The sequence below is a fragment of the Zonotrichia leucophrys genome, chromosome 7 (genome assembly GCF_028769735.1).
Source record: "Zonotrichia leucophrys gambelii isolate GWCS_2022_RI chromosome 7, RI_Zleu_2.0, whole genome shotgun sequence".
Lineage (NCBI taxonomy): Eukaryota > Metazoa > Chordata > Aves > Passeriformes > Passerellidae > Zonotrichia > Zonotrichia leucophrys.
The window spans coordinates 38063963-38077191 of NC_088177.1; the positions used below are offsets into that span (position 1 = coordinate 38063963).

The window sequence follows — 13229 nt, forward strand, 5'->3', positions numbered from 1 at the left end:
TCACAGCACCACTCCCTGGGGCTCCAGCAGCAGGAATTCCTGCAGGGCCCTGGGCAGGGGCAGCAGGGGGACGAGGCAGTGGCACTTGTCCCCAAGGTGTGCCCGGAGGGTGGCACGGCACAGGTGCTGCAGGCTCCGCGCCGTGCCCGCCAGCCCCAGCAGCGACTCGTAGAACGCCTGGTGCTGCTGCAGAGAGGGGACAACGGGGACAGTGCCACCCACAGGGGCTCTGCCACGTGGGGTCACACCTGTCCTGGCTGCCAGGGAAGCTGGAGGTGTTCAGGGATGAAGGGAGGAGGGAAGGAGCCCAGGTGTGGCTGTGGGTGTGGGGAACGGGCACAGGGAAAGGGTGGGCGAGGGGTTCTGGAATTCTCCTGTGGAATTGGGCATTTTGGACTGGAATTTTCTTGTGGAACTGGGACCTTGTGGACTGCAATTCTTTTGTGGAACTGGGACCCTGTGGACTGCAATTCTCATGTGGAATTGGGACCTTGTGGACTGGAATTCTCCTGTGGAACTGGGACCTTGTGGACTGCAATTCTCCTGTGGAATTGGGACCTTGTGGACTGGAATTCTCCTGTGGAATTGGGACCTTGTGGACTGCAATTCTCCTGTGGAATTGGGACCTTGTGGACTGCAATTCTCATGTGGAATTGGGACCTTGTGGACTGGAATTCTCCTGTGGGAGCACCTTGGGGGAAGCCAGTCTTGGGGAGGGTGCAGCAGCATCCCACAGAAAGCTGATGGAGAACGAGCCTGTCCCTGAGGGAACTGGGAAACAAAGCAGGATTGGGCTGTTCAGCCTCAGCCTTTCCTTAATCTGGGGGGATAAAATCCTTTGTCCCATTCCTCAGAGCATGGTGAAGGCTTTGTTAGCATTCCAGCCATTCCTTACAGCCTGTGGGGCCAGGAGTCATCCCAAATCACTCCAGAGTGGGCTGCATGTACCTGTTGCACATCCAAGGAGGAGCTTTTCCAGCCAAAAGGAGAGATGTGGGCTCCTGCTGGGAAGTGCTCCAGAGGCTGAGAGTGGATTTTATGGCAGGCTGGGGCAGGGATGTGGGGTCTGAGCATGGTGGAGGTGGAGGGATGCAAGCCTGGAGGGATCAGGTGTGTGGTGCTGCTCTAGGGAAAATTCCTTTTGTTTCCCCTCCATCCAAATGAAGTCTGGGTGCGGGGAAAAAACAGTCTGAGGGGGAAAAACGCCCTAATTCTGTGGGGAAAATAAACCCTAATTCTGTGGGGAAAACCCCCTCCTAGGGTCTCAAAGCAGCAGGGCTGCCTCACCTGGAACACCTCCTGTGGCACGGCCTCTCTCCACTCCTGGGACACCGGGATTTGGGAGTAGGAGTTGAAGAGCACCTCGATGACCTCTGGCACGGCTGCACAGGATCTCAGCACCTGTCCAGGGATGGTGGGAGGGCTCAGACAGAGAGGCAGGGCCAGAGGGGACAACACCCACCTGCAACAGCCGGGGTTTGTCCCACCCCACCCTGCTCCAGGCTGGGACAGCCCCTTGTTGGGATGGGGCAGGCGTGGGGTTTCTCCTGGTGCCTTTTGGAGCAGGAGAAGTCCCACCCTGCTGAGGCACTTCTTCCTCTGGATGCACTCCCTGCTCCTTATTTACATTTTTGGCTTGTGCCTGACAAGGCAGGATAATATTTTCTTTATGGTTTGGTGTAAAAACAATGGAACGCAGAGCCACAAGGCAGCTGATGTGCCAAGCCTGTCTCTGATATTCCCTAGAATTCCAGTGCACAAGGAAAATCCCCTCTGAGCCACACTGGCTCCATCCTGCCCTTCTGCTGAGCCTTCACTTCCATCACTCCCCAAACCCTGCCCAGACTGGGAAGCTCTCCCAAGTTCTCCCACCCTGCCACCTCCAGATGTCCCAAATCTCCCAACTGTCCCTGTCATATTTTATGAAAAATCACTTTGCCAGGATTTCTTCTCCTGGGAAACTGGGAAGCTTCAGCTACTCCATGTTTTGCTCCTCTGGACTGCAATACTTAAAGAACAATTAGAAAAAAATATAAACCTATACAAAATTCCAGCCAAAAGCACATTTTATTCCTGGGAAAACCAGGACTAAAAATGGAGCCATCCATCCACCACAGCAAGCAGTGACCCCGACAGACACAAATGCTCCTGTGCTCCATGGATTTGCTCCATGGAGCAAATGTGATTTGGCGAATTGCTTACCCAGCACGTGAATTGCTTTAACTTAATGACCAATCCCAGTCCAGCTGTGTCGGGACTCTAGTCAGTCTCGGGTTTTTTTATTATCATTCCTGTTTTAGCTTTCTGATGTCTCCTCTCTCTTTAGTGTAGATTGAGTATATAATTTTCATATAATAATATGATATGATTGATATGATATGATATATAATAAGATATCAGCCTTCTGAGAACTTGGAGTCAATTCTCCTCTATCACCTCGTCCTGGGGACCCTCAACAACACCACAACAATTAACAACTGCACCCAACCTCAACCTCCCGGGTGCCAGGTGCTCTCTGGGAGCCGATTTGGGGCCAGTACTTTGATGAAGGCCGAGGGCCAAATCCTCTGGGAGCAATTTTGGGGCCGGTACCTTGAAGGCCAAGGACCAAATTTTCCAGGAGCCATTTTTGGGCCAGCATGTTGCTGAAGACCTGGGGCCAAATCCTGTGGGAGCCATTTTGGGGCCTGTACCTTTCTGAAGTCCGAGGACCGAATTTTCTGGTTCCCATTTTGGGGCTTGTACCTTGATGATGGCTGAGGGCCAAATCCTCTGGGAGCCCTTTTGGGGCCTGTACCTTTCTGAAGGCCGAGGGCCGAATTTTCCAGGAGCCATTTTTTGGACCAGTATGTTGCTGAAGACCTGGGGCCAAATCCTCTGAGAGCCATTTTGGGGCCTGTACCTTTCTGAAGGCCAAGGGCCAAATTTTCTGGGCGCCATTTTGGGGCCTGTACCTTTCTGAAGGCTGATGGCCAAATCCTCTGGGATCCGTGGTTGAGCAGCAGCTGCACGGTGCGGTGTGGCCGCAGCTCGGGGCGGGAGGCCGCGGCCTGCAGGGCCCATCCCAGCGGGGACACGCCGTCGTAGTCGATGGCGTTGGCGTCGGCGCCGCGCCGCAGCAGCAGCCGCACCAGCTCGGCGTTGGCCGCCCCGCAGGCCCGGTGCAGGGGCCGCCTCCAGCTCTCATCCCGCGCCTCCACGTCGGCGCCGTGGTTGAGCAGCAGCTGGAAAAGCTGCAGGGAATGGTCGTCCTGGGCCGGGGCCTGCCCGCAGAGCACGCCCAGCGCCGTCTCCTGGCGCGCGTTGCGGGCGTCGACGTGGGCGCAGCGTCGCAGGTAGAGGCGGGCGTGGTGGCAGAGACGGTGCCTGGCGGCCACGTGCAGGGCAGTGTCACCTCCCACCTCGCTCGGCAGCTCCACGGCCGCCCCGTGCAGCAGCAGGAGCTTGGCACACCTGTGGGAAGGGGTTTGGGGTGGTGTGGGGTGAGACATGAGGGATGGTGGGGTGGGGTGAGGGGGGAAGTCCTGCTGGAGCTGGGATTTTTGGGAGGGTGGCACTGTGCCCTGATGCACTCCACAGTGAAGGCAGTGGTGGTTTCTGCAGTATCTCCCTCTGCCCCTTGACCAGGGTTGTGCATGGATGGTCATCCTTGACCATCCTGGACTGTCCTTGAATACCTTGACCCTCCTTGACCATCCCAGACTGCCCTTAGCCATCATGACCATCCTGGACTGTCCTTAGCCATCTTGACCATCCCTGATCATCCTTGACTGTCTTCAGCTATCCTTGGCCACCCTGACCATCGTTGACCATCCTGGACCGTCCTTTGCCTTGACCATCCTTGAATACCTTGACCATTCTCAACCATCCTTGACTGCCTTCAACTATCATTGACCACCCTGACCATCCTCAATCATTCTCAGCCATCCCTCACCACCTTGATCACCCCTGATCATCCTGAGTGTCCTGGACCATCCCTGACCATTCCTGAACACCTTGACCACCCTAGCCTCACTTGCTTGGATATAAAAATGGATTTTCCCTCTCCCTCAGAGGGACCCCACACCTGTGCTGTGCTCCTGCTCCAGAGGATTGTGTTTTCACAGGATCACAGAATATCCCGAGCTGGGAGGGATCCACGAGGATCATGGAGTCCAAGGGAGGAGCACCAACTTTTAACTCCCTCCTGCCTCTCTAATTTTCATCTTTTCTTTCACCTCAGGTGCCACTGGAGCCCTGGGAGAGGGTCTGGCCTGACACAGAAGCAGCATGAGAGAGAGAGAAGTCCCAGCCTGATCCTTCCAGCAGCAGGAATGGGGAAGAAGAGGAACCTCAGGGAGGAAGGACAGCACCAGGATATTGCTTGTTTTTCCTGGCCCAGGGGAATGCTAATGAGTGTTCGGAAAATATCAATAATAAAATAATGAGATAATGCTAATAATGCTAATACTAGTAACAATATACTTGACTTTTTGTGGACCTGCCTCATCGCCTCCACAAGGGTTTGCTGGGAGGATTTTCACTGTCCTTGGCAGTGCAGAATCTACAAACACCTCCCTGAGCTGCTTTTCCTGTGCACCTCAAGCCTGAGATACCAGGAAAAATCCCTTCAGGATCTTTTCCTGCACCTCCCAGGGGTGCCAGCCCTCACCAGAGCCTCCACCACAAATGCTCTGCTTGGGCTGTGGTTGCCTGAGAGTGGATTTAGGTGGGGTTGTGCCATTCCCAAATCCTCAGGCCCCCACTTTCCAATTTCATTTTTTGCACTAGGATGCTGAATCCCTTTCTTTAGGAGTGGTTTGTCTCCCTGAGGCTTTTTTTGGGGCTTGCTGGCTGCTGTTGAGGGGATCACTCAGACTTTTGGTGTCTTTTATTGGTCTTGGCTATCCTTGTCAGCAGGGAATTTGAGGCCCTGATTATGATTATTCTCTTGGGAGTTATGAGCAAGGAGTGATCTCTTCCAGTGAATGGAAAAGGTGGGAGCCTGGGAGGATCATTTTCCTCCTGTTTGGATATCTGGGCATCAGCAGGTTAAGGGGAGAGGCTCTGGTTAAAACTCTAAAATCTCTATTGATGAATTCATGAGCTCCAACACTTCCCCAGCATTTCTGGCTTCCTGTATTTTCATTCACAGCCTGGTTGTTGCCACCAGATTGGACTAAAATCCCATTAAATAAGGCCCAGCAATGGCTTGCTGCTTTTTCAAGGACTCCTCTACAATTTTCTGGGGATACTGAAAGAGCACACTGAGTTCAGCTTTCTGTTTATCTCAGCAGAAATTCCATGGCAAAATAGGTAAGTTTGTTTTCCATCCAGCCTGGTGCCTAATTTTGACTAATTTAAACTCACTTCCAAGTAATTTGCAGGTGATGGGTGACATCCCCTTGCTGGACAAGTCACTTCTTAAGGTAAATTAAATTTGGGGTGAGTGGTGCCGGTGCTCCCTGCTGTGAGCTCCTGGATCAAATGGAATGGGAGAAAATGATTTGGGATTGATTTTTTTAATCTCTTCACCCATCAGAGAGCCAGGCCAGGATGTGCCCATCCTCCTTTATGCCAGGATGGCTCCCACTGGCTGGGATGAAAACCACCAGGCTGGGAAAGTGGGATTTGTTAGAAATGGGATGTGAAGAACAGCCAGCAGGAGGAGCAGGAGCTTGGGGCAGCGGAGGCTGCAGGGAAATTCCCAAAGTCCCAAAACCCCACTCAGGCCCCAGATTCCTTAAGGAAAAACCTCCTGTTTGTTTTTCCCTCCCATCCCCGGGGTTTATCTGTGAAAGCCCTCATTTTGTCACGTCTCAGAGGGCAGGGCCAGCCCTGTGGCTGCTTCTGGGCTCTTCATTTCTCTGTCAGGACCCAGCCAGGAGCTGCTCTTGCCCAGCTTCCCAAAACGATGGCTCCAAACGCTCCGAGTGCTGTATTTAGCAAGGCTGAACAGAGCAGAGGATGAGGTTTAGCACTAGATGATGCTAAATGCTGGCTTTTCATATCCCTGGGCTTTTTTTCCCTTGCAGTGCTGCTCATTCCCACAGCCACAGGGGCAGAGTGCCCAGGATGGTGCTGGAACAGCTGGAGAGAGTCTGGAGCTGGCTCCTCTGGGTCAGTCGCCATTTCCTGGAGTTTGGGAGCCTTGACTCGGCCTTTTCAGGCTCCTGCCTTCCTGCTCAGCTCCTGTTTCCAGCTCCTTCCTCCCATTCCCCCTGTCCCTGGTGTTGCTCCCCATCCCGGTGCTCCTCGCACGGAGCCCCTGAGCTCCTGCATGGGCTCATCCCACCCTCCATCCCCCACCCCTCACCTCTGGGGGCTTGGAGGAGCTGGAGAGCTCTGATTCCAACTCCCAGGGTGGGGAGAAGGCTTGGAGAAGGGAATTGCTCAGCTGGAAGCGGGGTGACACCTTCACGTCCCATCCCTTGGCTTCCCAGCGCTCTTTCCTTGCCGAGCTCTGTCCTCCTGTGCGAGGCTTGAGAGGGGAAATTCCTCTCCAGGCAGGCTCTCCCTGGCCTCGAGGGGAGCCTGGGACATCCAGGGAGCTCTGGAGGAGGGCTCTGCAGATGTTCAGCATCCCTCCCTGCCGTGATGGGAGGCAGGAGCCGTGTCCTGCATCCCTGCCAGGCCCACGCCCGCTCTCCCCTCCCCTCCCTGCCACCGAAGCTCTTCCTCTCCCCCTCAATTATTTTTATTTTATTTTTTTTTTCGGGGTGCCAATAAAGGCAGGCTCCTTTAATCATCCCCAGCTTTAAGAGGGAAAAGGGAGAGCGCCAGGGAGAGAGTGCAGTGAATTTAGAGACTCATCTTACCCCACCATGTTAATTATCTCGGCTGTAAAAAAGAGGTCAAGGAGAGGAACTCTACTAAATAGGCCGACGTTGGCATGAACAGCTCCTAAAGTGAAGAAGGTAAGACTGAACTTTACTGGAACTTTTTTTTTTCCATCTCTTCAAAAAGCTCCTAGATTAAAGCTCTGATATCCTTTTTGTTGAAATCTCATGGATTCTGAAGCTCAAATGGCTGGAAGGAAGCCCAGATAATTTTTTTTTATCCCAGTCACTGAGAGGCTCAAAGGTTTTAAGTCCTGCCCCCATGGTGAATTGCCGAGTATATGGGAATACAGAGGAACCTGGCACATAGGTGTTCTGGCCATTGTTATCGAGAGGGAGAAAAATAAAATAGCTCTCTATGTAGGTCAATGACCTGCTCTTTGTTGTCAGTAAAAAATTAAGGATGACCTAAAATCTACTACTCGACGAAAAAAATAATAAAATAAAAAAAAAGGAGGCGAGGTAAAGTAGTCTCCCCCTAATCAAAGAGGAAATGTTTGTGTTACCCAAAGCTTGACCTCCTCAGTCTCTAACTTTAGCAAAGTCTTTGCTATTGAAAAAGCAGTGGTCGAAACCTCAAACCCTGTCTGAAATGTCTATTAATTTTTGATCTTTCAAGGGAGTTGGCTCAGTTATTGTAGAAGCCCCCGTAGCGCTGGGCGCCGCAGTTAAGGGGCTCGCAGCATTTCCATTATAAAGCCCCAATATTCCAGGCCTTACAACTCAGCTGTTGCCACCTCGGGGCTGTCTGATCCCCTTGGTGGCTGTGCTGCCATCCCCCTCTGCCTTCCAAGGGAATGGAACATGCAAATCAGTGAGAGCAGATCTGTTTTTTAATGCATCTATATAAAACAGTATTTTTTTTCCCAAGCTTGGAAGCAAAGACCTCTGTGGTCCAGGAGATCCTCTGCACGCCCTGGGGTGGTTTGGTGGCCCCATCTCTTCAGGGAGAGAAGCCCAAAATCAGGGAAGCACTGGGGTTTTAGGATGAGGTTGGAGGTGGAAAGGGAGCTCAGGTGAAGGAATTAAAGCCAGAGCTGCCTGCAGCATTCTCCCTCTCCCATCCCGCTCCTTCCATCCCTCACGGCACCAAGGATGTGTTGGATTCATCCCTGGATGTTTTTGGCTGAACCAGGAGTTGATTAATAGCTGATTTTTGGACATCCTGCAGAGGCTCTTATTGATGAGCAGGGATCAAACCTTTCCCTCTCTGGCTGCTTCCCTTCTCCAGAACTCTCTCCCTGCCCATGATATGCTGGAACCTTGCTTTCACCACCTGCTTCCAGGTAATTTTGCCTGCCTGGAGGGCAGAGGATGGAAGCCAGGCTGGCTTTCCAGGGAAGCTGACAAGTGATGGAATTCACTGTGGCCCTGAGCAGTTTCATCAGGATAATATCAAGCGGCTGAGCTCTTTATTAAAAAAAAAAAAAAGAAAGAAAAAAAAAAAAAAGAAAAAAAAGAAAAAAAAGCAAAATATCCTGGTTCCATATGTCTAGCTATCCAGGCACATAAAGTCCTACAGAAACATATTTTTCTGTGCTTTTCCATATTTTTCCAGGCAATTTTTATGCTCATCTGTGTGATGTTGATCCAGGGTGGGATGTGGGTGCACCTGGAGGAGCTCAGCCCTGCCTGTGAACCAAGGGGGACCCCTATATGGCTTGTGTGGGGTGAGGGGGTGGGAGCACTGCTCCACATCCCATAAACCCATCCTGAGCAGCTCCTGGGGAAGTGTGCTGGATCTGGGCTGCAGGACACACTGATTTTAGGGGAAATAGTCAGGAAAGAGGAGGAAGGAAAGGCTGAGGCTGGGCTGTCCATGGGGAGAAGACTTAGGCTGTGCAATGTGCCTGGCACCAAAATGCCCTTTTTGTCTCTGCTGTGGCAGTGGGGAGATGTGGGAGCGTGTGGGAAGCCTTGCCATGGATCATGGCAGCTTTTTGTGCTTCATCTTTTTTTGTCTCCAACAGGCAGAGCTCCTGGGCTGTGTGCACAGGGGATGCACAGCAAGGTTAACACAGAATGCCAGAAGGGTTTGGGCTGGAAGGTTTGGGTGGAAGAGGTTTTACAGCAACTTCTGTGAGCCAGGGAGAAGCCTGAGAAGAGGATCCATGCTTGATAAGGGGATCCATGTTTACCCCTGAAAGAATTTCCTACCAAGGTCACTGGCATAGAAACCAAGAAAGAAAGAAGGATAAATAAGAGAATAAACAAGAGAATAAATAAGAGAATAAATAAGAGAAACCTGCAACTGCCTATTCCAATAATTGTGGCATTCACATTTTCTGAAAAATCTCTTCACCCAGGATTTTTCTCCTGGGAAGCTGAGGAGCCTCAGAGAAAAGGAAAACAATTCTGATCTCATTTGCTTCTCCTGTGCTGTGCTCGTGTGGAATGTGTTTGGGGATTGTTCACCCACAGGTGATTGTTCCATTGGGTTCTGCTGGGAGTTGTTTTGGCTCTTTGGCCAATCAGAGCCAAGCTGTGTCAGACTCTGAAAAGAGTCAGGAGTTTTCATTGTTATCTTTTTAGCATTCAGTAAGTGTCCTTTCTGTATTCTTTAGTATAGTATAGTATTCTTTAATATAATATAGTATAATAAAAAAATAAATTAGTTTTCTGAGAACATGGAGTCAGATTCATCATTCCTGCCTTCATCTGGGAACCCCACAAATACAATTAATAATCCCTTTGTTTGTCTCTTCTAATCAATGAGTAAAGTGTAAAGTTCTGAGCTTTGTAAGAATGTCTAAAAAGCATGCCTTCTAGAATAAAACCAGTTTGAAGCCATCTGGAAATGGAATGTTGTGGCCGCATTTCTCTTCACAGAGAAAAGCAAGGCCCAATTTCCCAAGCACATCTCTCGGATTCACATTCTCTGAACCTCAGAGAAAGAAAAAACCAATTCTTATCTTATTTGCTGCTCATCCTGTTGTTCACAAGTGTAATGCCTTGTGGAAGATTGTTTACCTGAAGGCAATTGGTGATGGGATTCTGGTGTGTTTGGATTCATTGGCCAGTTGAATCCACGTGTGTGTGTCGGGACTGCTGGCTGGCAGTCACGAGATTCTGGGCAGTTGAGTCGGGTGCTTGTGCAGATTCAGTTTGGATGCAATGAAATATAGTATAGAATAATATAGTACAGAACAATATAGTGTAATAAAGTAATTAATTAGCCTTCTGATATCGATGGAGTCAGATGCATCATTCCTCCTCATCATCAGGGCTGCCTGCTTTAGTACAGAGCATTTCCATCTGTCTCCATCTCAACTACAACAGAAGGGACCTCAAATCCAGACCCATCCCACCTCATTCCAGGGCAGGGACACCTCCCATTGTCCCAGCCCCATGCCAGCCCCAGCAGGGCAGCCCCAGCAGCGGGTGGGCGCCGTGCTTACCGCAGGGAATCCCACGAGGTGCAGAGGTGCAGCGGGGCCGTGCCGCGCTCGCTGAGCAGGTTGGGCTGGGCCCTGTACTCCAGCAGCAGCTCCACGCAGTCGCTGTGCGCCCCCAGGCAGGCCTGGTGCAGGGGGGCCTCTCCCCCCGGGGCCAGGTTGGGGTCGGCCCCGCGGCGCAGCAGGTGCCGCAGGCAGTCGGGGTGGCCGTGGCGGGCGGCCAGGCACAGAGGGGAGCTCAGCTCCAGGCGCTCCTCCAGAGCCCACAGCCCTGCGGGACATGGGAATGGGCGTGGCACTCACAGCCCTGGATGGGCGTGGCACTCACAGCCCTGGATGGGTGTGGCGCTCAAATTTCTGAATGGCTGTGGAACTCACACTGCTGAATGGGTGTGGCACTGACATCTCTGGATGGGTGTGGCACTCATGTCTCTGAATGGGTGTGGGATTCACATCTCTGAATGGGTGTGGCACTCACAGCCCTGGATGGGTGTGGCACTCACAGCCCTGGATGGGTGTGGCACTCACATCTCTGGATGGGTGTGGCACTCACACCTCTGGATGGGGTGTCACACCCTTGAATGGGTGTGCACTCACATCTCTGAATGCCTGTGCACCAGATCTCCTGGATGGGTGTGGCACTCAATCTCATGATCGGTGTGTGCACCACATCTCTGGATGGGTGTGGAATCTCACGATGCCCTGGATGGGGTGCTGGCACTCACATCTCTGGATGGGTGTGGCACTCACATCTCTGGATGGGTGTGGCATTCACCCCTCTGAATGGGGTGTCACACCCTTGAATGGGTGTGGCAAGCACATTCTCTGATAAAATCCCTTTGCCCAGGATTCTTCTCCTAGGAAGCTGAGAAGCCTCAGAGAAAAGGAAAACAATTCTTATCCCATTTGCTTCTCCTGTGCTGTGCTCGTGTGGAATGTGTTTGGGGATTGTTCACCCACAGGTGATTGTTCCATTGGGTTCTGCTGTGAGTGGTTTTGGCTCTTTGGCCAATCAGGGCCAAGCTGTGTCAGACTCTGGACAGAGTCAGGAGTTTTCATTATTATCTTTTTAGCCTTCAGTAAGTGTCCTTTCTGTATTCTTTAGTATAGTATAGCATTCTTTAATACAATATAGTATTATAAAATAATAAATCAGCCTTCTGAGAACATGGAGTCAGACGCATCATTCCTGCCATCATTGGGATATATCCCAGCAAATACAATAAATGAGGCTCCGATTGCACCTGGTCCAGTCCTGCCCCTGCATTCCCTCCCCTGCCCAGCAGCCTGGTGCCTGAAGCAGCTCCTGACTCCTCTTTTCCCATTTTTCTCTGGCAGCTTTAGGGGCTGGATGTGCTCAGTGGCTCTGACTGCAGCTGGGAGAAGGGGAACACAACCCCCTCAGTGCGTGCTCATCCAGGAGTGCCATTCCAGGTGGAATCAGGTGGGCAAGCCAATGCCCTGCTGGCCACCAGGACATGCAGGTCCATGTGCAAGTGGCTGGTAGGAGCTAAAGGCAGCTCAGAATTCCCCAGGAAAGGAAAAGCTGACTTTGCTGGGAGTGAAGGCTCCCAAGCCAGGTGGGAGGGTGATGGAGGGCTGGGTTTGGGATGTGCTGGCTTTGGGATGAGCCAGAGAGAGGAATTGGGTTTCCCAGCATCTCCAGGACCTCCTGGACCATCTCCTGAGCACCTGGGGCCATGGGGAGCATCACCTCAGGGCATCTTATCCTTCCTGATAGGACCATGGGGAATTTGGGCTGTGAGCCCTCCTGAGAGCATTCCCAAAACCCAGAATGCCTAATCCCAGCCTGAAGAAATCTTGTGGATGCACAGATTTTACACTTCCACTGGGTTACTGGGAGCAGAAGAGAAGAAAATATTAAAAGTGATGAATATTAATGACCAGAACTGTGGGCTAACCAGAAACCTTGGGCACGCCTAAGGCACCAAAATGCACTGCACCTCTCCTGTTCAGGGTTAGTAAATACCCACTGACTTCATTTTCATTTCCTTCAAAGGAAAAGTACCTGAGAGTCCATAGGAGGCTTGGCTTTTCACCTGCCACTCCAGCTGGTTCTTACTGATCTCAAAGACCAGGTTGACATCTTGGTGGTACCTCTCAGTCAGGAGCTGCAGGCTCCTCAGGTCCCCTGTGACCAGGGCTGTGTAGAACCTGGCGATGGGGGCTCGAGGTCCCAAGGGATGCTCCGGGTCCAACTTGGAGGAAATCCTCAGCTTTCCTGTCCCAGCTCCTGGTGCCTGGCTCATGCCAGTGCTTCCTGGTGTGCAGGTCCTGCCTGGGGGGATGGCCAGGCTTTTATAGCCCATTGGTTCCATCCTCTTGGCTCATTGTCTAATTATAATCCAGTCCAGGCTCTGTTGTGGAGTATTTATAACTCCAGAGGGGCTGGAGCATGATGGACATGGGCTACAATGAGGATCAGGTGGTCATTGGGCCATGCTGCAGCAGCACCTCTTTGATTGAATTGCTGGATTTTTGGAGGGTCCAACTTGAGACAGAAGTGTTTAGGCTGGGAGGAAAATGGTGCCTAATGTTTAGGAAACTAAAAAAAAAAAAAAAAAAAAAAAAAAATTAAAAAATTTAGTCGTGCTGTCTGTCCATCCCCAATAACCTTATTTGTGTCCTCTCACCCAATAACCTTATTTGTGTCCTCTGAGCTCTGAGTCGATTTTATTTTCCCCCCCTCTACATTCTTTTTTTTCATGAAGGTGCTCATAGGAGATTCCAGTCCTGTGGTTGCAATGTGGAAAAATCTGGGCTACGTGTTGCTGGCCCAGCCTGGAACGCTGGGATGGCCCTTGCAGCAAGGTACAAATGCTCCTGGGGCTTTGGCACTCCCAGACAGTGCCTTGTATAGCAGACAGAAAGCTGCCCTGGATGCCAGCAGAGCATTCCCTGCTCCCACTTCCCCTTTCCCCAAGGTCACCGGAGAGATCCGTGCTGGGGACAAGAATAGAGACTGGCATCTCGTGACTGGGAGGCTCTGGGTGAC

At 51.6% G+C, this 13229-nt stretch overlaps 2 protein-coding genes across 2 annotated transcripts in view; both read right to left on the reverse strand.

Annotated features, from left to right (window-relative positions):
- Nucleotides 1-12543, reverse strand: ASB18 (ankyrin repeat and SOCS box containing 18). The gene is made up of 5 exons (XM_064719057.1): nt 12243-12543; nt 10217-10484; nt 2955-3453; nt 1288-1401; nt 1-186 (listed from the first exon to the last, which is right to left on the reverse strand). Exons 1-5 carry the CDS (start codon nt 12541-12543, stop codon nt 1-3), a joined length of 1368 nt encoding a protein of 455 aa, XP_064575127.1.
- A 209-nt stretch (nt 12544-12752) lies between these two features.
- IQCA1 (IQ motif containing with AAA domain 1) overlaps nt 12753-13229 on the reverse strand; it is a 122200-nt gene continuing 121723 nt past the window's right edge. The window contains exon 19 of the mRNA XM_064718104.1: nt 12753-12779. Coding sequence (XP_064574174.1) covers nt 12765-12779 — 15 coding nt within the window. The 3' untranslated portion in view covers nt 12753-12764. The remainder of the gene's footprint in view (nt 12780-13229) is intronic.

Excerpts from the sequence above, each read along its gene's own strand:
- ASB18 (XM_064719057.1), bottom strand. The coding sequence starts at position 12,543 with ATGGGCTATAAAAGCCTGGCCATCCCCCCAGGCAGGACCTGCACACCA. Across the intron at positions 10,485-12,242 it reads AGCCTCCTATGGACTCTCAG|GGCTGTGGGCTCTGGAGGAG; the intron begins GTACTTTTCCTT and ends CATGTCCCGCAG. Across the intron at positions 1,402-2,954 it reads GGCCATCAGCCTTCAGAAAG|GTGCTGAGATCCTGTGCAGC; the intron begins GTACAGGCCCCA and ends ATCCCTGGACAG.